This window comes from Doryrhamphus excisus, linkage group LG14 (genome assembly GCF_037039965.1).
Source record: "Doryrhamphus excisus strain RoL-2023G ecotype Guam linkage group LG14, RoL_Dexc_Guam_v1.1, whole genome shotgun sequence".
Lineage (NCBI taxonomy): Eukaryota > Metazoa > Chordata > Actinopteri > Syngnathiformes > Syngnathidae > Doryrhamphus > Doryrhamphus excisus.
Genome location: NC_136370.1, coordinates 2,262,647 through 2,286,937, shown reverse-complemented (window position 1 = coordinate 2,286,937; position 24,291 = coordinate 2,262,647). Strand labels below are relative to the sequence as shown.

Genomic DNA, 24,291 nt, shown 5'->3' with positions numbered 1-24,291 from the left:
TGGAGTTGAATAAAAACAAGTAAACGTACAAGTAAAGATTTAAAGAGGTGGGTTTTGAGTTGTTTTTTGAAGGTGGGAAGGTCAGGGCAAGCACAGAGTGAATGGGGCAAAGAGTTCCAGAGGGTGGGGGCAGCGATGGAGAAGGCTCTGTCTCCCCAGGTTCGGAGCTCGGTCTTACAGGGGAGTACCAGGAGGTTTGAGTCTGAGGAGCGAAGGGGACGCGGGGGATTGTGTGGATGGAGGAAGTCTGTGAGATATGGCGGGGTCAGATCGTGGAGGGCTTTGTAGGTGATGAGAAGAACTTTGAAGTGAATGCGTTGGGGGATGGGAAGCCAGTGGAGGTTTTGGAGGACAGGGGTAATGTGTTGATAGGAGCGGGTGGAGCTGAGGTTCTGAATATATTGTAGTTTGTTGAGGGTTTTGGAAGGTGTACCGTAGAGAATACTGTTGCAGTAGTCCATTCTGGTTGGGATGAATGCATGGATCAGGGATTCAGCGGCAGAGAATGGAAGTGATGGACGGAGTCCGGCTATGTTCTTAAGATGGAAGAATGCAGTCCGGGTTAACTGTTTGATGTGGGGTTCAAATGAAAGGGTGGGGTCCGGGATGTTGGTGTTCCAATTGCCGTCAACACAGAGACTGAATTTTGTTTGGTGCCAACCACTAGTAAATCAATTGACGGTAAAATCAGGTCTGCAGTGGACCACCTTTTGTCTTTCACCAATCCATCAGAGGTTTGACAGAAAGCAGCCCGTCCATGGGCCCACCAAGGTCGGGGTGGTCCACTGGGGCTGCGGGTGGCACTCTCTGTAATGTGCGGTACCTTCGTTGACAGCAGTGCATAGTGATAGGATGATGCATACGCGTTCTTTGGTTACTGTGCAAAGGTCAGCAGGACCGTTCTTATCAAACGTGGAAGGTTTAAAGGTTCCACTGAAGCACCCCTACTACTCACTTTTTGTCTACAGCAGGGGTCTCAAACACGCTAGTTTGAGGCCCCTGCCTTGATATGAAAGTTTAATGTTAGTGCGGCCGGCGCAAGTTTGATATGGATGCTGTATGGTATCATGTACCCAGAAAAAATTATTACGTTTGATTCATGTTCATGTTAAAGGTTAAATAACTGTTAATAGTTATCCTCCCTATCCGTGTGGAAGTGGTACGTTTTTGGCTATTTAAGTTTGAAGGAAATAACTTGAAGGCTACCGTTTAGGTCGCTAGCTCTCTAGTTTGCGAGTTAGCATGTGTCTCAAGACCAGGGGTCTCAAGACACTAGTTTGAGGCCCCCGCCTTGATATGAAAGTTTAATGTCAGTGCGGCCCGTGCAAGTTTGATATGGATGCTGTATGGTATCATGTACCCAGAAAAAATTATTACGTTTGATTCATGTTTATGTTAAAGGTTAAATAACTGTTAATAGTTATCCTCCCTATCCGTGTGGAAGTGGTAAGTTTTTGGCTATTTAAGTTTAAAGGAAATAACTTGAAGGGTACCGTTTCGGTCGCTAGTTTGCGAGTTAGCATGTGTCTCAAGACCCTGCAGTTGCGCAATATGTTGTAAATAAAAAGAGTATAAATGTGACTATAGTATATTGTTATTCACTTGGTGCCTTTTGTGTGTCTTCCCCCGCAGTACTTGGGACACGTGGAGGTGGAGGAGTCTCGAGGCATGCACATCTGCGAGGACGCGGTCAAGCGGCTGAAGACGGTAGGTTCCCCTCGGGTTCCTCCGGGAAAGACCTTGTCTGTTTCCTCTTTTGTGTCTTCACTCCTCTCTGCTGTGGATAATCCACTGACTCTCTTCCTGGTGTTTCACGCCTGGGTGGGGTCAAAGGTTGCTGTTGGTCAGTGAGAACACACGGCGGTCCTCAATTATGTCTATATCTTTTCCCATCTCTTGCTCTCCTTGCACATTAATTATTCCACAGTCGCATATAAAATACCAAATTCCAGTGTCGGAGCGGGAAGTGCACGGGAATGCTGTCAGCCGTTTGCCAAGTTCTCCACCCTGCTCGTGAACTCATCCGCGCTGCGTAGCAAAGGGCAAAGCTCAGCTTTAAGGGTAGGCCTCGCTGGGATCCCGACTGCGGCGTCTGCAGGAGGATTAGCGTGTCACGGTCGGGGTGCAAGACAAACCCTAATTGGGGTCCAGGGCGGACAACTTCTGTGAAACTCCTGCTTTGGTGCAGTTCTACAGAATGTGAACTACCATCACAAAGGTAGTCTTGGATACGGAAATGAAATTCCATAAAACAAAAATCAGTTGTCGTATGCACAGTTGAATAGAGGTGTTCATTTTTATGCAGCATAGAACTCAAACACAGCTTGAGCACCCACACTAAAGCAGGGGTCTCAAACTCAATTTACTTGGGTTAGGGTCTGGGCAAGGCTGGGCCGCATCAGGTTTAAAAAAAACAACAACAAAAAACGCATTTATTAAAAACAGAAAAATATACAAACTTTTTCAGTGCTTTGGTTCCGATTTTCTACAAGAAAAGCTCTGATAAAACATTCCACTGTTCTCAAATATCTTAATTTTTATTTTTCTGCACAAAATAAGATGATAAATAAATAAACAATAATAATAATAAAACAGCAAATAATAAAAACTTAAGAAACCACATATAGTTGGTGGGTAGACAAATGATTTTTTTCAGATTAAAATGAACAAAGCATTATTAGAGCCCTGTAGACATGACAAAACACGACTATAGTCACATTTATACTCTTTTTATTTACAACATATTGCGCAACTGCAGGGTCTTGAGACACATGCTAACTCGCAAACTAGAGAGCTAGCGACCTAAACGGTAGCCTTCAAGTTATTTCCTTTCAACTTAAATAGCCAAAAACTTACCACTTCCACACGGATAGGGAGGATAACTATTAACAGTTATTTAACCTTTAACATGAACATGAATCAAACGTAATAATTTTTTCTGGGTACATGATACCATACAGCATCCATATCAAACTTGCACGGGCCGCACTAACATTAAACTTTTGGGGGCCTCAAACTAGTGTCCTGCGGGACGCGTGTTTGAGACCCCTCGACTAAAGACTAAAGACTTGTACGCAAGCAGAGCTGTTTTAAAGCGACAGGAAGCCAGTGCAGAGACCCGAGTACCGGACTCATTTGGTCATATTTCCTGCTTCTAGTCAGGACTCGAGCAGCAGCATTCTGGATGTTTTGGTTTTACATCTCGGTCAGGGAGCCCGGTAAGAAGGCCGTGACAGCGGTCTGGACTGTTCGTGACAAAGGCATGGATTAGTCGCTCTAAATCTGGCTTAGACACGATTCCCTTAATTTTGGACGTTTTTTTTTTTAGTGGCAAAACGCTGATGATTTCATGTGGCTGTTCATTATCACCCCTAGATTTCTAGCCCAATGATCAGGTCTCAAGGTGGCTAGTAACACTTTCTCTTTGTGTTGTTTATTTGGTTAAGATGTAGGGTTAGGTACCAATGGTTCATTGTTCCTAGCAGTTGGATGCCAAGTATCTCCCAGAAGTCAGTACCACAGCTATCAATGTGAGTGCCAATGGTTATTTGTCTATATGTGCCCTGTGATTGGCTGGCCACCAGTCCAGGGTGGACCCCGCTGGGATAGGCTCCAGCACCCCCGCGACCCTGAATGAATGAATGAACATAGCTCTCCGTGTTTAGGTTAAAGGTCACCTGCTTTTTGAGCACCAATCGATTTTCTCCCTCGCTAGTTGCAGATCAGGTCATGATGTCATGAATGGAAAACCTCCTTCCTCATGGGCATGGCACCGCCTCTGACCCATCCCTCGCTAGATCAGCCCACCTCGTGTCTACGGCCACCGCTCGGGGGGGGGACAAAAGAAAAAGCAGGCTTCGCTACACAACTTAAAATACTGTGTGATGGTGTCTGTTGTGCTGAGGACTACTTGGCCTCATTGACGATGACCAGGAACCGGCAGATGGTGTTGCCGAAATGGTTAGTTTGGCGTTGCAAGAACTCATCGATGAAAGAACTAGAAAGTGTCTTATCTGGAGAGTAAGAGTCCCGAGTCTTCCTGGTTTTCCTGTCGGCTTCACCTCTGAAACCTCAGCTTTCCTTCCCGCCCAGAGCACCCTTGTCACTTTCATCCCACCCCACAGCTTGATGACCTCACATTGTATTGCTTTTTCTTGCTGTTTTATATATTTTTGTCTTTTTAAGCAGGTTGTATTTGTGATGTGGCCCCGCCTCCCTCGCTGCCGCCCTCCCATCCCATCCCCTAATCTAACCGTAGCTAACTGCTAGCTGCAACCGCCGCCATCGCCCGCATGTCTGGTGTGCGCCACCCGCACTAACAAGCTGATTCGGGATGACTCTGCCATGCCGCTTAACACGCTCAATCATGCATAAACGTGGCGCTTCCAGTGCCGTCTCCACCCAGGCCGTGTAACAGGAGCGGCGTGGCACTCCTTTTCGCGTCTGGCTGGGAGGAGAGGAACCCGCCGAGCGGGAGGGGCGAGGGGATTAAGACTAGCCTGCATCTGGTTTCTTTTTCGGTGGTCTGAACTTGACCTCCCTCCCCCCCCGGCATTCACAGGCTTGACTTGAAGTGAACCCGCACTCAGACCGCATTAATCACATGCAAAGGAGTCCTGATCCTGCATTGAAGTGGAACCTCTAAAGTCCAACACCCCCCCCCCCCCCCCCCCCCCCGGGTTCATGCAGTTACTGAAAGGGGTCATAACGTAGTACTTTAAGTTGAACACACCATGGTGTGTGTCAATGAGCTGTACTTGTATTTGTACTTACAACAACGGAAGTAGCGTAGGGCAGTGATTTTCAACCACTTACAACATTTATTAATCATCATTTGCAAATATTATGTCAATAGCCATGAATATATGGACCCAAATATTCCAATTGCATTTGGTATATTTGCTCAAACGGAAAGAATTGAACAGGGATGGAATATTCCTTTAACCAATCCGATTGAGGTATCTTGGAAAGTTGTCAGACTGCGTTCTTCCTACTTCTACTTCTTCCTGGTTGGCAAGCAGCTTTCGTGTGCATTAGCGCCATCTGTGGAACAGAATCTAAACCCTTCTATACGCCATTCACAAGTCCAGTTTTATTAAAAAAGAAAATATATATCTATATAAAACATGTACCCAGTTGAATTATAAAATATTAGCAAGATTGAATTTGATCCTTTCCTGGTTAAATTTATTATATCGCATGCTCAGATATGACGTAACACGAAGATCCAGACGTTCTTCACTTTTAAAAATGGAGGCCAGCAATCGGCACTGGACTAAGCAAAGTTTGTTTTTGATTCAAACTAAATTCCAAGACTGGACAGACGAAAAACTGGCAATACGGAATTATTCCAACAAGTGAAAGAAAAACTCTGGGAAGCCGGTATCACGTTTTACTGGGCATGCCCTATTGACTATTGTTTGATTTTCACGGCGCATGTAGACAAGAGATTGGAATATTCCTTCCATGGATACCATTGTTTCCGGAAAAGTCATTCGGAAAAAGAAAAACTCCTCATGTAAACGTGGCTACTGTGGAGTGTCTGTGGTGTAAAGACTAGCATAGCAATGTAATATTGGTCCGTGTGGCAACACCTAGCTTGTTCCTCCTATAGACTTATTGGTACACGTGTGAGGTCGTGGTGACATTTTGGAACATTTTTGGTTAGTGGTGTGCCACAAGATTTTTACAATGTAAAAAAAAACACTGACGTAGGGAGTGGGACGGGGCGACACAAATGTCATTTCAACCGCAGCATCACGCTAGGTCAGACTGTTTGCTGAAGAGAAACCGAGTCATGAAACGTACAGCTGCCATGTTTGCATGTGACGGACGGATAGCGAGTAACGGGCCAGGTCAGAGGCGGCGTGACGTCCGTGAAGATGGAGGCTCTGCCTTCATGCCAACTTTAACATGATAGGGGACCTTTAAGTATTGTAGAGTGATAACTGAGTCTTGTGTGCGTTAGTCTATAACAGGGGTCTCAAACTCAATTTACTTGGGGGCCACCGGCACTTGGGTCTGGGTGAGACTGGGCCGCATCAGGTTTTCCAAAAAAAAACAAAAAAAAAAACGCATTTATTAAAACAAAAAAAATTAAAAACTTCACTTTGGTTCCAATTTTCTACAATAAAAGCTCTGATAAAACATTCCACTGTTCTCAAATATCTTAATTTTTATTTTTCTACACAAAATAAGATGAAAAATAAATAAATCAAGAATAAAGAAAATCAATCAGTAATAAATAAATATAATAATAATAATAAAAACTTAAGAAAGCACATATAGTTGGTGGGTAGAGAAATTATTTTTTTCAGATTAAAATGAACAAAGCATTATTAGAGCCCTGTAGACATGACAAAACACGACTATAGTCACATTTATACTCTTTTTATTTACAACATATTGTGCAACTGCAGGGTCTTGACTCACATGCTAACTCGCAAACTAGAGAGCTAGTGACCTAAACGGTAGCCTTCAAGTTATTTCCTTTCAACTTAAATAGCCAAAAACTTACCACTTCCACACGGATAGGGAGGATAACTATTAACAGTTATTTAACCTTTAACATGAACATGAATCAAACGTAATAATTTTTTCTGGGTACATGATACCATACAGCATCCATATCAAACATTAAACTTTCATGTCAAGGCGGGGGCCTCAAACTAGTGTCCTGCGGGACACATTTGGCCCACGGGCCGCGTGTTTGAGACCCCTGGTCTTTAATATAATAATAACGGTGCTTAACTTAGTTTTATGCTTGTGTGGCAGAAAGATTCCTGTACAGTTAATAAAGTTTTGATAGTTTGACCCTGGAGCAGATTGATTGTGTCCGTATCATTATATGTTCAAATCTGAGCGGGTGTACAGTATTAGCATCCCACAATGCATTGCTGTTGGGCTTTAGCGATTTGACTGTCATTTCACGCATAAGCAAACAGATCACTCACCGGGTGGCGTTGCTTTTATTTCTCGAGGAAACCCACGAGTGGTTGATGTACGACTCTTCCCGGTAGCGTTGTGGGCTGTGGCGTGGACATGGAAGTGATTTATGGACTTCCCGCGTGGGGCTACTAACAGTAATCATCAACACATCTCACACGTGAAAGTGTCTCTGTGTAGAAGCACTCTATCACTCACTCTCATAGACAAACATTACCTAATCAACCCCCCCTCCCCAATTGTGTTGTAGACCCTTCCGGTAACATTGTCATACTTTGTTCCTACCCCCTATGTGCCCACCACCCTTTTTTTTGTTTTTAAAAAAAATACCACTTCCAGGACAGGAAATTCTTCAAAGGATTCTTTTCCAAAGTAAGTTGCTGATTTGTGTTCCTGAGTGTTCTTCTTTTTTTTTTAATTAATTTGCACTGTTGTCATTTTCCCTTCTCGCACATAACACGTCACTCTTTGATCAGGCTGGATGAAACACAAACACCACGGGGGGCAAACGGTGATGCATGTGTCTAAGCAGGTGGGGTGGGTTTAGGTTGAAGGTGGGAACTTTGTTATTATTGGTGTGTGTGTGTGTGTGTGTGTGGTCTTAACATGCGTGTCTTCTCTCCCGTCAACCCTTCTTCAGTGTATGAAAGTACGGAACAATGATTGGTTTGGGAATGTTCACTTCACAAGGCTGCTGTTTGTCTACCCAACTGGGTGCACCTGAACGCCAACTTTTATGTCTCCTGTTGTGTTTGCGTACCCCTGAATGGCACACGGCGTCACTTGGTCTCCGTTGCACAGGTGTTGTGTCGTCACCTTCCTTAATCCCCTGCACCCCTGTGCTGTTTTCATGTTGTGTGCAGGCCGGGAAGAAGGCGGTGCGTGCTGTGTTGTGGGTGTCCGCGGATGGTCTTCGTGTGGTCGACGACAAAACAAAGGTAAGGGAACGCACTCCCGGTGCTTCATGCTATCGGCGTTCAGAAGTTGATTAAAATTAAAAAAAAAAACTATAATGATGAAAATGGTAATATTAATGATGATTATAATAATGGTGATAATAATAACAATAATAATGATAAAGATTATAACAATAATGAGGGCGGCACGGTGGATGAGTGGTTAGCGCGCAGACCTCACAGCTAGGAGACCAGGGTTCAATTCCCACCCTCGGCCATCTCTGTGTGGAGTTTGCATGTTCTCCCCGTGCATGCGTGGGTTTTCTCCGGGTACTCCGGTTTCCTCCCACATTCCAAAAAAAACATGCTAGGTTAATTAGCCACTCCAAATTGTCCATAGGTATGAATGTGAGTGTGAATGGTTGTTTGTCTATATGTGTACCCCGCCTCTCGCCTGAAGACAACTAGGATAGGCTCCAGCACCCCCATGATGATAAGCAGTAGAAAATGAATGAATGAATAATATTAATATGAGGCTGCACTGTGGGCGAGTGGTTAGCACGCAGGCCTCGCAGCTAGGACACCCGAGTTGAAGTCCACCAATTACATGTTCTCCCGGTGCATGCGTGGGTTTTCTCCGGGTACTCCGGTTTCCTCCCACATTCCAAAAAAAAAACATGCTAGGTTAATTAGCCACTCCAAATTGTCCATAGGTATGAATGTGAGTGTGAATGGTTGTTTGTCTATATGTGCCCTGTGATTGGCTGGCCACCAGTCCAGGGTGGACCCCGCCTCTCGCCCGAAGACAACTAGGATAGGCTCCAGCACCCCCATGATGATAAGCAGTAGAAAATGAATGAATGAATAATATTAATATGAGGCTGCACTGTGGGCGAGTGGTTAGCACGCAGGCCTCGCAGCTAGGACACCCGAGTTGAAGTCCACCAATTACATGTTCTCCCGGTGCATGCGTGGGTTTTCTCCGGGTACTCCGGTTTCCTCCCACATTCCAAAAAAAAAACATGCTAGGTTAATTAGCCACTCCAAATTGTCCATAGGTATGAATGTGAGTGTGAATGGTTGTTTGTCTATATGTGCCTTGTGATTGGCTGGCGACCAGTCCAGGGTGGACCCCGCCTCTTGCCTGAAGACAGCTGGAATAGGCTCCAGAACCCCCCGCGACCCTCGTGAGGAAATGTGGTAGAAAATGAATGAATGAATAACAATAATGATAATAACAATAATAATATTACAATGCTAATAATAAGAGGGGAAAACAAGACTGTGGCATGAACATGTTTCTATCTAAAAGGGGTAGGCATTTATAAGCTTTCGCTTCAGCCTACTCCTTTTGGGCCTGTGATCAGATAGTTGAATACAAATGTAAATAATGGAAAGTTATATTTTCATTCATGTAAGAAATACACTGTAATGTTTCATATATTTGTCCAAATAAAATTTTTAAAAAAGCAAAAAAAAAAAACAGAAATCACGCACATACGGGAAACGTGGCTTTAAAAGATCTAGTAGACAGAGAAACGCCAAACTATAAAAGTACTATAGAATATACTATAGAAATACTTCACACAGTTCACCTGCAGGAGCTGCTTGCATGTAGTCTTAGACTGACACCTGCTGGGGGAAAATATACTACAGCTACAGAAGACCTGGATGAAAGACGTGATCCTTCCATCCATCGTCTATGCCGTGAGAGGTGGGGTCCACACTGGACTAGTGGCCAGCCAATCACAGGGCACATATAGACAAACAACCATTCACACTCACATTCATACCTATGGACAATTTGGAGTCGCCAATTAACCTAGCATGTTTTTGGAATGTGGGATGAAACCGGAGTACCCGGAGAACATGCAAACTCCACACAGAGATGCAAAAGCAGAGAATCGAACCCAGGTCTTCCCATCTCCTGACTGTGTGGCCAACAGGCCACTCCTCCACTGTGCAGCACCCAAAAAACGTAATTGTGCATAAAAATGAATTCTAATTATTGATTGCACCTAAAGGATATAAGATGAAAATAATTATGTAAAAGAAATAAGACAGAGCAGCACAGATTCTCCCAACTCTCAGAAATAGCCAGTGAACCTGAACGCCTCGTCAGTGAACAGCACACTGAGTTTATTAAGGAGGCGTTGTTCATTGTATGGTGTGCGTTCTATGAACAAAAAAACATAGTTTTCCTATTTTAGAGCGAGGTTCCACTCCAGTTATCTACCCACCATCCCTAACTTATATATCAGCATCCCTTGCTATATATACAGTAAAGTCTCGTTATATCGATATCGGTTATAACGAATTACTACTTATTACGATACTATTTTCATTTCCCGGCAAATTTCTAGTCTTTTATGATATAATTAGTTCCGTTAGTACGATACCCGGTTATTATGATAATCCGGTTACTACGATATCCTTTTCATCTCCCGCCAGCCAATTTGGTCTGCTTATATCGATACAAAAGCAGCTTAAATCAATCTTTGCTTAAGGATTTCAATACCAAAAAAGAACACGGCGACTGGAAGCAGCCGTTGGCCGTGTTCTTTTTTGGTATTGAAATCCTTAAGCAAAGATTGATTTAAGTGCATTATTGCCCACTTTTAATGCAGTTCGGCGCCGGATCGGATATATGGATAGTCCGGTTATATCGGTATTTTTTCCGACTCCCGAGAATATCGATATAACAAGACTTTACTGTACTTCCAATATTGCTCCCTCACTAAATCGTGGTTTTAAAAAAAATAAATAAATGATGAGTTCATTAATGATGGCTGTTTGGTGGCTGAATACAGCCCATTACTAGTTTTTTATAAATGCATATTTCAGCAAATTGTACGTATTCTTGGCTTAAATGAAATATTTTCACACACAAAAACGTCTAAACTAACTATTTCATAAACTACGTTTTATTTTTGGGCGGAATTAACGCATACGCATCCTGGCAAGTCACGTCTCTGAGTGTAGCATTTATGCTGACCTAGAAGGTGATGCCTTAACTACACAAATATTAGAATATTAATATTGAGTCCTATTTGGTGGAAATTGTTTTATCGTGGCCAGGTCTAGAACCAAATAAACGAGGGATTACTGCACACCTAAAAATGAGAGAAATCTCTGTTAAGTACTGATGATAATAATAATAATGATGATAATGATGATAATGATAATAATGATAATGATGATAATAATTATAATAATTATTATTATTAATATTATAATAATCATAATAATAATCATAATAACAATATTAATAATAATATTATTATTAATATTTATTATTAATATTATTATTAATATTCATAATAATAACAGTAATATTCATATTAATAATAATATTAATAATACTATTAATAATAATCATAATAATAATAACATTATTATTAAATTGTCCCCTAAATTAAATTATTAATTTATTATTAATTATTAATATTATTATTAATAATAATATTATAATAATCATAATAATAACAATAATAATCATAATAACAATAATAATAATCATAATAATAATCATCATAATAATCATAATAATAATAATCATAATAATAATCATAATAATAATCATAATAATAACAATATTAATAATAATCATCACAATAATAATAATCATAATAATAATCATAATAATATAATCACAATAATCATAATAATCATAATTTGAACCTCATTATGACATTACATTTCTCCAAATAAAAACAGACAGCGGCTTTTAATGTGGTGATGGTTCTTTTGTGCAGGACCTGATTCTGGACCAGACCATTGAGAAGGTGTCCTTCTGCGCTCCCGACCGCAACTTTGAGAGGGCGTTTTCCTACATCTGCCGGGATGGGACGACGCGGCGTTGGATCTGCCACTGTTTCATGGCCGTCAAAGACTCTGTAAGAATGGCGTAGTGCAGCTCCACCTCAACGCCGGGAGGCCATCAGTCGTTCTCCCCGCTGTCGTTAATATTTAAAGAAGCTGGGAAGGAAATCAATGACACCGACGCGACGCGTGCTGCCCTCTCTTAATTGCGTCCTCAGGGCGAGCGTCTCAGTCACGCCGTGGGCTGCGCCTTCGCCGCCTGTCTGGAGCGCAAGCAGAAGCGGGAGAAGGAGTGCGGGGTCACGGCGACCTTTGACGCCAACAGAACCACATTCACCCGTGAGGGCTCCTTCCGCGTCACCACGGCAACAGAGGCGGCCGAGCGGGAAGAAGTCATGAGGCAGCTGCAGGACGCTAAAAAAGGTTGGTCGCTGGCGTCCAGACGCCTGATACCGGGAACCGGTGGCAGGAGGTTGTCTGGAGCGTTTACTTTTCCTGCAGTCCTTTCATTCCATGTCGCGGAAGCAGGAAATTCCAGTAGTTCTACTTTATGTTGGTAGGTAGTGGTAGTTTTTGCCAAAACTTCACGCCATCCCGAGTCTGAAACGTATGCAGTCTCTAATTTGTGCCCAGTCCAAAAACATTATTAGCTGTGGCTGTAGGCAACATCCTGATGATGTAATTTGCGTATGAGCCACCCAAGATGCTGCATTTGAAGCATCATGCTTGGTCTGCATTTAGCTTTATGTACCTCTACATGCGCTTGGAAAACGGCTGGGCTGCACGCACTCCAAATGGCATCAATTATTAGTTATTGAGAAACTGCAGTTAACTCGTTCAATCCCGGCCATTTTTCAAAAGACGTGCCTTTAGATACCTGCCACTTTTGTTGATTTTGACTGATTTTTCAAGGCACACAGATTATTGTGGTGTTGGGCTATATAGACATGGTCTACACTCATCTTTCTTCAGGGAAAATAGTGTGTTTCTACCTCTTTCCGTTCTTCAGTGATCAGTAGAACGTAGGTACGTTTCAGCAACATATCACTTCTCAACAACAAAAAGGGAGAAAAAAGGCTTTTTGGGAAAAGATGCATTTCAAGCATAACAAATGTAGCCATATATATTTAGCCAATATACACTACCGCTCAAAGGTTTGGGATCACTTGGAATTTTTGGGGGGCCACTCTGAGATATGGCTTTTTCTTGGCAGTCCTGCTATGAAGTCCAGCATCCTGAAGTCGCCGCATCACCGTTGATACTGACACTGGTGTTTGACGGCTACTATTTAGTGCAGCTACCAGGTGACGACCTGTGAGGCGTCTTTGTCTTGAACTCCGCACTCTCAGATTTTTGTCTTCTTGCACAGTTGTGCAGCGTTTTTCTGTCCTTGTTAGACCCAGTTTGTTCTGTTCTCTGAAGGGAGTAGTTAACAGCATGGTAAGAGATTTTAGTTTTAGTTTGGATTTTTTTAGATGGGTTTTCTAATAATCTATTAGCCTTATGAAATGATGAACTTGGATTAGCAGCCATACCAGGAGATTGATGCAGAGGACTGACAGTTGTTGATAGTAGGCCTCTATGCAAAAATGTACATCCTTATTTATTTTAATCATCTGATTCATTTTCATTGATTGTAATGTATTATATATATTAGGGTGCATCAAATTTGAATGGGAAATTTGAAATTCATAATATCAATTTGGCTGGCATTCCATTTTTTTCTAATGAACATAAAAATGTCTTTTGCAAAATTTTGAGGAAATCCATTGAGATTTAGGGGTGCCACCTCACACATAAACTTTTGTAAAATATCGGAAAATGTGCAATTTCTAGTCTAATTGACCTGGAAATGTTGAGTACAATGAACTTCTATACAGCATCATTTTCTATAGGGTTATCATAGGGGGGCCAGACCAAAGACCAGAGGGCAGCATCTTAGGACAGCTGGTGGGTTGTGCTGCACAGTGCCTAAAATAATACATGGACAAGTGTATATCATATTATGTAGTACTACAGTACTACTCTCAATAAATATGAGGCATCAGCAATACTGTCTACTCTATATTACAGTTGTTGATGTTATGCTTGCTCAGCTATTAGCTAACTGTCATTAGCAAACTGTAGCTAGCTAATGTTGTAAATACCTATAAATATGACTACAAATCATTCAAATTACAAAAACAAAACCACAAATTTGTTAGTAATATGTAATAGGAGTATAAATACCAACAAAAACATAAAGATCACCTCAGAGTTCTTGAGCTGCAGTCTTTGCTGACCTCAAATCTCCATGGCGACCATTGAACTGTTCACCATTTTATTCCACAAAAGCACCCCTAAAATAATCATGTATTGGAAAAAATATTTTGTATGTGTTGTTTCTACATATATTGGAACACTTTTAGTACCCAGCCATATCAAAATTCAATAATTGTGTTTTTTGATGCACCCTAATATATATATATATATATATATATATATATATATATATATATATATATATATATATATATATATATATATATATTCTCACTTCCTGGTTGCGATGCAGCATGTATTCCAATGGGAGAGATGCAGGCACAGTTGCCACTTCTTGGTCATTTTTTGGGGGGCTTAAAACCGCATCACACATGCTCTCTTGTATTGTAGAGTTGTAATAACGTAAATCGTAACGTAATAACATGATCAAGTTGGAAAAAAAAACATTTGGTAGCAAATTGAAACAACCTTTGTAATAAATAATTATTGCTTGTCTGGGAATACTATCTGAAGAAATAGTTTTTGTTTTACAGCTGAGGGCGACGTGAAGGTGGCAGGGAACTCGTCGGGCGTGGTGACAAACTCCGCCCACCAGAGTGGAGGCTCTCCATCTCCCTCATCCTCACCGCCCCTCTCGCTGAGTTCCCTGGGCCCTCAGGCGATACCCCGCAGACACGCCCCCGTGGAGGCTCTGGCCAGGCAGGGCTCCTTCAGGGGCTTCCCGGCCCTCAGCCAGAAGACCTCGCCCTTCAAGCGGCAGCTGTCCCTGCGCATGAACGAGCTGCCCTCCACCATGCAACGCAAGTCAGACTTCCCCATCAAGAACACGGGTCAGTCCGGAATCTGTTAGGAAGCTAGGAAGGCTCCGGATGTGCTTCTCATGCGGCGTTCCTCCCTTTCAGTGCCCGAGGTGGAGGGAGAGAACGACAGCATCAGCTCGCTGTGCACTCAGATCACCACGACGTTCAGCGGACCCCCGCAGGACCCCTTCTCCTCCGCACCGATGCCCAAAGCAGCCTCCCCGCAGTCTCCTGTAGCACCTGGTAACCATAACAACACATCCGGTTCTGTTGTCACAGACGCCACATCAAACACCTTGCATGTCCTCTTCTTCCACCGTAGTCAACGGCTCTGCCGCCGCCGCCGCCGTCTTCTCCTCTACTCCTGCTCATAATCCTCCAGCTCAGACCTCAGCTTTGGCCCCCGCTCTGCCCGCTAGAGAAACTAACCCCTGGGCTAAAACCCACGCTGGGGCCCCTGCCCCCGCAGGACCCGGTAAGAGGACACATTTCCCCTCACCGACCTGAGACAAACTTGGAACAGATTTGTGGCAGGCCATCAGGAATAGGCAAACATTTTCAGTCTACTATGTCAGAACAGCATACTTGCTCACGGTGCAACGAATCCAAAACAAAACACATCCGCAGCAAGTTAACGCATCTCATAAATCAACTACTACGACTATATGGGCAATAAACATCAACTCAGTGCTAAACATAACACACAACTTTAAACGCCCACAAGGCATGCTGGGTAGTCCAGCGGCAACAATATGAACTATGAACAATAAAACACTGGATATCAAGACGGTGTTAACTTGTTTACATGTCTGACGAAAAGCAAATATACAGCAAATGTACCACACGCTACCCAGCATACTTTGCGGCGGGAATATAAAGATCTTGGTTTGGTGTTGGATGTAAGCCGTGTCCATGCTCTTTCTTCACACAGGAAACGATTGGTCAGCTCCCACGCCCGTCATCATCGTCCCGCCGACGTCGTCTCCAGTGGTGCCCTCCCACAAGCGTACGCCCTCGGAAGCGGAGAAATGGTTGGATGAGGTTTCAAAGTCTGTCAGGGCTCCGCCTCCTCATCCCATCCTGGCCCCAGCGCCGCCCCCCGCCCAGCCTTTTACCGCCCCCGTGCCCATGCCCGTGTCGTCTTTGCCCCCAGTGGCGTACGTATCTTCCCTGCCGTCAGCGGTGCCCCTTCTGCCCCCCCGCCAGACTGCCTTCCACCCCCAGGCTCCGCCCTCCTACCCCATGTCCAACGGGCTGACTTTCCCGCAGCCCAGCGTCCCCGTGGTTGGCATCACCCCTTCGCAGATGGTGGCTAATGTCTTCGGATCGGCCGCCCAGCTGCAGCCCTATCCCGCCCCCGTGCCTGTAGCACCCTTGCACGACACTCAGCCCGCCGGCATCGCGGGCCCCGTCCTCAAGCCGCCGCAGCCCGCCGCCGCCATCCCCGCCTCTGTCCACCCAGCCAATGGCAGCGAGAGCTTTAACGGGGCAGACAACTGGGCTGCCCTCTCCCACCTGGCCTCGTCCTCCACGCCGGCGCCACCCCCACCTCAGCAGCAGCAGGAGGACGCCTTCGAGGCCCAGTGGGCGGCATTGGAGGGCCGCTCGCGCCAGCACACCACGCCCTCGCCGACCAACCCTTTCTCCACCGACCTGCACAAGACCTTTGAGATCCAGCTCTGATTACTGTGCCTGAGAACGTACTGGTCAACATAGAGGCCCCTCTCCTCCACTGGGGGTCCAACCGTCGGGGTCGGGTGTCCTCCCACCACGAAACTCGCACCCCCCCCCCCACAAAAAAAAGAAACATGCTGCTGAAAGCGAGGGTGCAGTTCTCCACATCAACATCCTGTGCTCGTTTGATCGTCCCGTGGGACCCCCACCGTTCATCCCCCAAGCGGACCCCATCTTGCACCCCCATGCCCCCCCTCCCCCTTCCGACAGAGCAACTTGAGTGTCTCCTCGGCGACCTCCCAATCAGAAGAATGAAGCAAGACAATGCCAAAATCTTTATTTTTATGCATTAAGTATATTTTACATAGCTTTGAATTTTAACAGCGGAGTTGTAAGTGGAGTAAGTGGTCTTGCCAAAGGCAGAGAGGATCTCTACAATGTACACAAGAAATATACATAAATATATCTATATTATCTATACAGATTCTATACCGCTCACAGCAGTGCTAATTTTAATGTGATGTAAAGAGATTTTGTGAAGGGACAGCTGCTTTACTTTTGTGTGCGTCATTTGTCTTTCGGTCTTTGTTTCCTTTGGAAGTCTCTTTGCCATCGTCTGCGATTGGATGTTATTGGACGTTATTTACGTCTTGACTGTAAATAAGAGATGATTGCAGCAACAATCAATGTGGACAGCAGCGGCAACGGCTTCTCTTCTCCGTGCTCACGTTTTCTCATTGTTTACGACAGGTCGCGTCTTTTTCTTGTTGTCGAGGGAATGCTTTTTTTTTTTTTTTTATAGAATGTGTCGTCTCCCGTGTGTCTGCGTTTTTTTTTTTAAGTAGTCAATTCCTCAAGTTTTGTTTTTGCACAAGCACTAAAGTAGATGATTTGACCTCATGGGCGATCTTGATCAAGCCGGCCTGCCCTGACCTTCTTTTAGCCTGCTGCCATCTGATGGAAACTACAGGGAGACTAAAGCGGTTTCATCTCTCACTGTCTTCTTTGTGGGCGTGCTCTGTGGTCTTCTTAATATTATTTTTTAATCAAACCTGTGAATATAATCTTTTCGCTGATCTATTTTTCCATTTTGTAATTATTTCGTGACTTTATTCCACTTCTTTGGAGAAATATTGAAGTTAAAATATTGAATAAATGATGGTGGTAGAGAAAAAACGGTTTCTCTCATTGAAAGGATGAAAGAAATTTTTTATATTAAATAAAACAGAGTATAATAATAACTGAGAAGGAATCTGATGTAGCATTTCTGTGACGGTACTCCTCCTGTCCAGCAGGTGGCGATGCTCCATCGCTGATATAAATACAACCCGGAAGCTATATGTCAATTGTTACGATAAAAAAAAAAACTGAAAAACAAATATACATGTGTGTCTGTAACCGGCGTCATTTGCACTGAAAGCACAAAGGTAAGCTTTACCGGATAGTTTAGTGTTTAAATTGAAAGGTTAGGCTAGTTCATGACATCGACTAATTACCTTGAAGTATGCTAGCGGTTAGCTTAAACGTTAGCTATAGCTGCTAGCGTTAGCATTGCCTACGCTTGGAGACACGTATTATATCTTTGAAATGTTTTTTTTTTTAATTTAAATCAAACACATAAAAACCACTAATTCTGTTTAGTGTCTTTATCTCGGTCCCAATGATTCACTTAGTTCGGCTTCGTTTTTTTTAGGCCAGGGTTCATCAACTGCTCATCAAATAGCATGAACATATAAAATGCATGTATATTTTAATGGTAAATATACTGTTGTCTTTTGAACTCGTCCTGACAACGTTTGGCCTCCACCTGGAAGCACTTTTAATCATTTCTATGTACCCAGAGAGATGCAGTGTCTGTCCATGATCCCTAAACGGAGCCAGCTGGAAGTCCACTGACACAGGACAGGTAAGAATATCATTGAGACTAATTAGTCCATAGGTGTGAATATACGGATTTTTACCCAAAACAGTGCTCATACCCTGGTAACCTTTGTCTTTTCGTGGCCATTTTCCTGAGAATGTGAGTGGTATATATATTCTCTCAAGGAATTGTTGTCTCTTTTTACTTTTTCTTATGATTTCCCTAAAATATACATGAACTTATGATGGAGGGATGATTCTGTTTGAGAGTTGTGACCAATTACCTTTTTTTTTTTTTTTGTCTTTAAGTTCCAACATTTCAGCCTGCCGGACATCAACCCGGAGATGTCTCACCACCGGCCGCTAGCCGCCATCATCACTACGCTGCTCGGGGCCACGTTTGGTGGTGTGCTCCTATGGCGAGCGTACCGTGCCAGGAGGAAGAGGCTGCCTTCCATCCAGAGGGTGGCCGAACCCCTCGCAGGCCCGCTTCCCGTTGATTTGCCGCCTGCGGACGACAACGATGGCCGCCGCCCAATACAGAAGGAGTTTAAGGCCGCGGAGTGTCAGACATCACACGTGGCCTCTCCCGTGCGCATCGCGGTCTCTGAGCGGTTACTGGGGGTGAAACTGGTGTTGGTGAGCTCCCAGGAGGAATGGCAGCAGCTGTGGCCGCTGATGCAGAAGGACCTGACGGTGTTCCCCGTGCTGGGCCTCGACTGCGAATGGGTAACGACCAAAGTCGTTCTATACAGTATGGAACGGATGTCCTTCCATCAACTGCTTCCTGCAGGTGACCATGAAGGGCCGACCCACGGTGGTGTCCCTGCTGCAGATGGCCACCTATTCCGGTCTGTGCGTCCTGGTGCGGCTCCTGGCGTTCTACAACCGGCAGCAGTCCTTCCCGCTTGGCTTGATGGAGGTCCTACGCGACCCGCACGTTCTGAAGGCCGGCGTTGGCTGCTACGAAGACGGGAAGCGGCTGACGCGCGACTACGGCCTCTCGTTGAGCTGCACGGTAGACCTGCGCCACCTGGCCCTCAGACAAAAGTACGTCGTGTTGTCACGTGTTTGTCTGTCAGCTCACCGAAAAGCACGTTGCCGCGTTTTCCAGGCAGGCGTCCACCAGTAACGGACTCAGTCTGAAGTCGCTGGCGGCCGACGTGTTGAACGTCTCGCTGGACAAGTCACCGGAGCTGCGATGCAGCAACTGGGAGGCAGACGAGTTGACACTGGAACAGGTACAGTAGTCCCTTTTTTCCACTTCTTTTAAGTGTCCACTCCTTACTTTGGAAGCTCATAAGCAACCTTGGAACAGCTGGCATCCACTAGGGGGAGCCAGACAAAAGTTTGTTTACAATGGTTGTTTATAAGTGGTAATGGTAATGGTTTAATTTCATTTGGACATGCATCAGATTCCAATTGAGTGCATCCCATAATCAGTTCCCAGTTCCACATGTCCAAAAGGAGTAGGAAGAAGCAAAGCTTATTAAATCCTACCCCTCCATCTGGTACTTTTACAATCAGTAACTGTTACATTTGTTCACTTCCTGCTTTCCTAATATAGTTTTTTTAACTATTATTATTATTTTTAATAATGTACCTCGTACCGAAGTACTCGGTGATATGAGCATCCAATGCCATAATGGGTACCATAGTAAGTGTCAATATAGTGATATATATAGCACATCATGACTGGTTCAAGACTCTTCATCCTTGTATTTAGCAAACATCAACTGCTTGTATTGTTTCTTGAATTGGCTCATCGTTGTGCATTGTTTGATTTCCTTACTCAATCCATTCCATAGTTTGATTCCACATACTGAAATGCTATGGCTAGCATAACGTAGTCCTAGCATAGAAGTGTTTCAAATGTACTTCTTCCCTGAGATCATTTCTCCACATTTGTTCACTTCCTGCTTTCCTAATATGATTGAAGTTATTTTTTCGTTTTTTTTACTTCATTTTATTAATTTTTATTTATAATTTTTTATAATTTATACTATAAACTTTTTTGTTTTTTTACTTTATTTTATTAATTTTTATTTATTTATAATTTTTTAAATAATTTATATTATTTTTTACTGAAATGCTATGGCTTTTTAACGTAGTCCTAGCATAGAAGTGTTTCAAATGTACTTCTTCCCTGAGATCATATTTCTCCTCTTGTAGAGAAGTATTGGATGACAGTTTTAGCTAATTGGTTATTTTTAGCCTTATGCATTATTTTAGCTGTTTGAAGATGAACTATATCAGCAAGTTGAAGTATTTGTGATTTTAGAAATAAGGAGTTAGTATGTTCTCTGTAGGCGGCATTATGAATTATCCTTACTGACCTTTTTTTGCAGTACATTTAGCGAGTGAAGATTGCTTTTATAGTTATTAGCCCATATTTCCACACAATAATAATACACCGGTACAGGTCATCTCACTTTATTTGAATGAGCCATTTTTAGCCAGTGTTAAACCACAAAACATTGAGTTATGAATTCTATTTTTGAAAAAACGTGAGTGTAGCCGCAAAATTACAACCATTCTGTGGCTGCGACTGTATAAGATGTTCATAAGAGTCATTCAAAGATGCTATCCTGGGTGCTAATACAAGTGCAAAGCTGACTATAGGGGTGTTATTTCATGGCTAGAAGGCTCTAATGTTTAAACCAGGGGTCTCAAACACGCGGCCCGCGGGCCAAATGTGGCCCGCAGGACACTAGTTTGAGGCTCCCGCCTTGATATGAAAGTTTAATGTTCATGTTAAAGGTTAAATAACTGTTAATAGTTATCCTCCCTATCTGTGTGGAAGTGGTAAGTTTTTGGCTACTTAAGTTGAAAGGAAATAACTTGAAGTTTTTATAAAAAAATGTATTTTAATAAGTGCGTGTTTTGTTTTGTTTTTTTGGAAAACCTGATGCGGCCCAGTCTCGCCCAGACCCGAGTTCCAGTGGCCCCCAAGTAAATAGAGTTTGAGACCCCTGGTTTAAACACTATTTAGGCCATTAGCAGGTTTTCAATGCTGTGACTTTGAAAGTAGTCCACATATAAACAGGGAATCCTGTTTTCCAGAAACGCCTCCCATGGTTGGGTCCGGAACCAGCTAACTGGGACTAGCAAGGGAGTTAGGGTTTAACAGCCTTTTCCCGTCCTCTCCTCAGGTGACCTACGCCGCCAAGGACGCCCAAGTCTCTGTCGCTCTCTTCCTCGGCCTGCTCGGCCTCCAAGCAGAAGCTGGCGGCATCTCCTACGCCGAGTTGGCGGCTCGCTGCCAGGGGCTGCTGGATGTGCCCTTCAGGGGCGGCGTCGGCGATGAAGACGACGACAACGGCGCCGAGAGGAAGTGCCGCACGCGCAACCTGTCCTCGCTCAAGAGCCCGGAGTCGGGAGATCAACAAGTCCCAGACCCCAGGAAGAACAACAAGAAGAAGCCGCTGGGCGTGGGCTACTCTGCCAGGTGGGCGGAGGATTGGGGGCGGCTGGGAGGCTTGGCTTACGTAACGTTGGCGGTTTGTGTGACAGGAAGTCGCCTCTCTATGATAACTGCTTCCTGCACGCCCCTGACGGCCAACCTCTGTGCACGTGTGACAAGAAGAAGGCCAAGTGGTACCTGGACAAAGGAATAGGAGGTACACAAATGGCATGGAGGTGCAAAAGAGCGTTTAGGGGCCTTTTATCCAGCGTACCTGTTTCTGCTTCAGTGCTGCAGAGTGAAGATCCCTTTGTGGTGAGGCTTCTCTTTGAGCCTTCCGGACGTCCAGACTCCCAGCAGGACTACTACCTCACGGCTAAGGAGAACTTGTGCGTGGTTTGCGGCAAAGCGGACTCCTATATCAGGTCTGTTACCCCGGAGATACGAAAGTGGCACGAAACCTCAGACGTCACGTGAAACCTCGCCGTGCTTCTTGGGTTGAAACGTTGGCAGCACTAGCATAGCATAGCATAGCATAGCATAGCTTAAGCGTGAGCTAAACACGGCGGTCGTTGTTTCCGTTTAAAGGGGACCTACGATGCCTGTGACGAGACGTAGAAATTGGTCTCTGGCAGCGAACAAGGTCGCATGTTGCTGTGAGGTCACCTCAAAGCGGTGTCCCCCCCCTACAGGAAGAACATCGTGCCTCACGAGTACCGGCGCCACTTCCCCAGCGAGATGAAGGACCACAACTCTCACGACATCCTGCTGCTGTGCACCAGCTGCCACGCCGCCTCCAACGTCCACGACGGCTTCTTCAAGCAGCAGCTGGCCGACGAGTTTGCCGCCCCGCAGGGCTGCGAGGAGGGCGTGCGCCTCATGGAGGACCCGGAGCGCCGCCGGGTGCGCTCGGCGGCCCGCGCCCTCCTCACTTCCGCCGAAGGCTTGCCGGAGCTACGACGGGAGGAGCTGCAGGCCATGATCAAAAGCTTCTTTGGCGTGAGCGCTGAGCGCGAGCCGACGGGGGAGGAGCTTCAGGCGGCCGCCAGCTTGGAGACGAGGTGAGTTCCCGTTTGGTTTTCCAGAGAGAGGCGACGATGTCTGACCGGAGCGCTACTCTCCCCCCCCCCCCCCCCCCCCCCAAACGAAGGATCTTCAACGAAGCCTACGTGCCGCACGGACTCAAGGTGGTGCGAGCGCACGGCGAGCGCGGCCTGCGGGGGCTGATGGAGTTGGAGCGGCGCTGGCGGCAGCACTTCCTCAACGCCATGCGTCCGAAACACCTGCCCCCCCTCTGGTCCGTGCACCACAACCACGGCAAGTTCCTCCGCAAGTACGGAGAGGACGTGCCTGTCAAACTCACCTGAAGACGGGGGGGGGGGGTCACGTGACCACTGTCGAGTTGTCACCGTGGCGGGGCGCGGCGCCGTGGCCAGCGTGGGGGTCGCTACACTCTTGACCTGCTGGGCACACCGCCGTGGAGCGTTTTCCACATGAGCGCTTTTTAGAACAGGAACCGACTTATTTATGGAAATATCGATGTTTTTTTTTTAAAGAAAAAGCTTCCGCCTGCTCTTAATCGCGAGGAAAAGCTAACGACGCATCGCAGGTGAGGCTCACGCTTTGCTTCCGTGGTCGTCCTAAATGTTTCTGTCGCTCCCGCCTGCTTTTCCGTTCCCGACTATTGTCTGTTTTAAGTCGATAGATTTAACATCTCGTCTTTTGTACGAGTGAAACATGAGATGACGCCTCGCAGGGGAGAGCGATGCTAATGCTAACTAGCGCCTTTTTTTTTTTTTTTCCTCTCAAAAGCGCGTCACGCCGTGCTGGCGCGCCTCCCAGAGGGCGGGACGTCTCTGAGGTCCATGTTCTAGTGGGCCTCCTAGTCCCACATAGCCCCCGACCAGGGGAGGGGCGCCACAAGGCGGACGGCGCCACCTCAACGCCACTGCAGGTTATTTCACGTAGGACGTCCTTCCTAAATAGCCACACCCCCAAGAAATGCTAGCTAGCTCGTTAGCACGATGACACGACCTCGGAGCAGAGAAATGAAGTCTTTGTACGTTTTGTCCTCCTAAATTGTGAATGAAAGAAAATAAAGTTTGTATTACAAGAGAAACAAAGACGCCACATTCTGTTTTTTTATTTCTTACAAAATCACAGTTTGATAAATAGTCTGTAAAAAAAAAAAAAGTATAAAATTGAGAAAATTGCGATCAAATGAGTCTTTGACTTTTAGTTGTGTACAATCTAGTTCTGCTGGGTTAAGGCCTCTAGCTTTTGGCATGACAACAATCCGCCATCTGGCTGTCCTGGCTCACATGCAAGCAAACCAAAAGTGTCTGGACGTACGGCGTCACGGCAACGTCATGACTGTGTCTGGACGTACAGCGTCACGGTGTCCAGACTTGTGACGTCACGGCGTTGTCACGGTGTCGTCACGACTGTCTGGACGTACGGCGTCACGACGGTGTCTGGACGTCACGACGGTGGCGTCACGACGGTGGCGTCACGACGATGTGACGTACGGCATCGTCACGACGGTGTCTGGACGTACGCCGTCACGGTGTCTGGACGTACGCCGTCACGGCGACGTCACGGTGTCTGGACGTACGCCGTCACGGCGACG

At 45.2% G+C, this 24,291-nt stretch overlaps 2 protein-coding genes across 6 annotated transcripts in view; both read left to right on the top strand.

Moving 5' to 3' along the window:
• Nucleotides 1-17,715, top strand: part of numb (NUMB endocytic adaptor protein) — a 45,953-nt gene extending 28,238 nt beyond the window's left edge. The window contains exons 3-11 of one of the 4 annotated variants that reach the window (XM_058078481.2): nucleotides 1,633-1,707; nucleotides 7,285-7,317; nucleotides 7,809-7,883; nucleotides 11,597-11,737; nucleotides 11,882-12,086; nucleotides 14,459-14,755; nucleotides 14,828-14,968; nucleotides 15,048-15,200; nucleotides 15,657-17,715. In XM_058078481.2, coding sequence (XP_057934464.2) covers nucleotides 1,633-1,707; nucleotides 7,285-7,317; nucleotides 7,809-7,883; nucleotides 11,597-11,737; nucleotides 11,882-12,086; nucleotides 14,459-14,755; nucleotides 14,828-14,968; nucleotides 15,048-15,200; nucleotides 15,657-16,408 — 1,872 coding nt within the window. In that variant the 3' untranslated portion in view covers nucleotides 16,409-17,715. The remainder of the gene's footprint in view (nucleotides 1-1,632; nucleotides 1,708-7,284; nucleotides 7,318-7,808; nucleotides 7,884-11,596; nucleotides 11,738-11,881; nucleotides 12,087-14,458; nucleotides 14,756-14,827; nucleotides 14,969-15,047; nucleotides 15,201-15,656) is intronic. The other 3 variants (XM_058078479.2, XM_058078478.2, XM_058078480.2) reach the window with 3 other exon arrangements.
• A 1-nt stretch (nucleotide 17,716) lies between these two features.
• exd2 (exonuclease 3'-5' domain containing 2) lies at nucleotides 17,717-23,785 on the top strand. Of its 2 annotated transcripts, none has more exons than XM_058078482.2 (10): nucleotides 17,717-17,826; nucleotides 18,241-18,305; nucleotides 18,569-18,988; nucleotides 19,053-19,309; nucleotides 19,374-19,500; nucleotides 21,412-21,707; nucleotides 21,773-21,879; nucleotides 21,952-22,087; nucleotides 22,355-22,723; nucleotides 22,813-23,785. In XM_058078482.2, exons 3-10 carry the CDS (start codon nucleotides 18,605-18,607, stop codon nucleotides 23,027-23,029), a joined length of 1,893 nt encoding a protein of 630 aa, XP_057934465.2. In that variant the 5' UTR covers nucleotides 17,717-17,826; nucleotides 18,241-18,305; nucleotides 18,569-18,604; the 3' UTR covers nucleotides 23,030-23,785. The 2 variants fall into 2 exon arrangements, with proteins under 2 accessions (XP_057934465.2, XP_057934466.2); XM_058078483.2 differs by having other exon boundaries at nucleotides 17,761-17,826; nucleotides 18,214-18,305.
• Nucleotides 23,786-24,291: the final 506 nt, after the last annotated feature.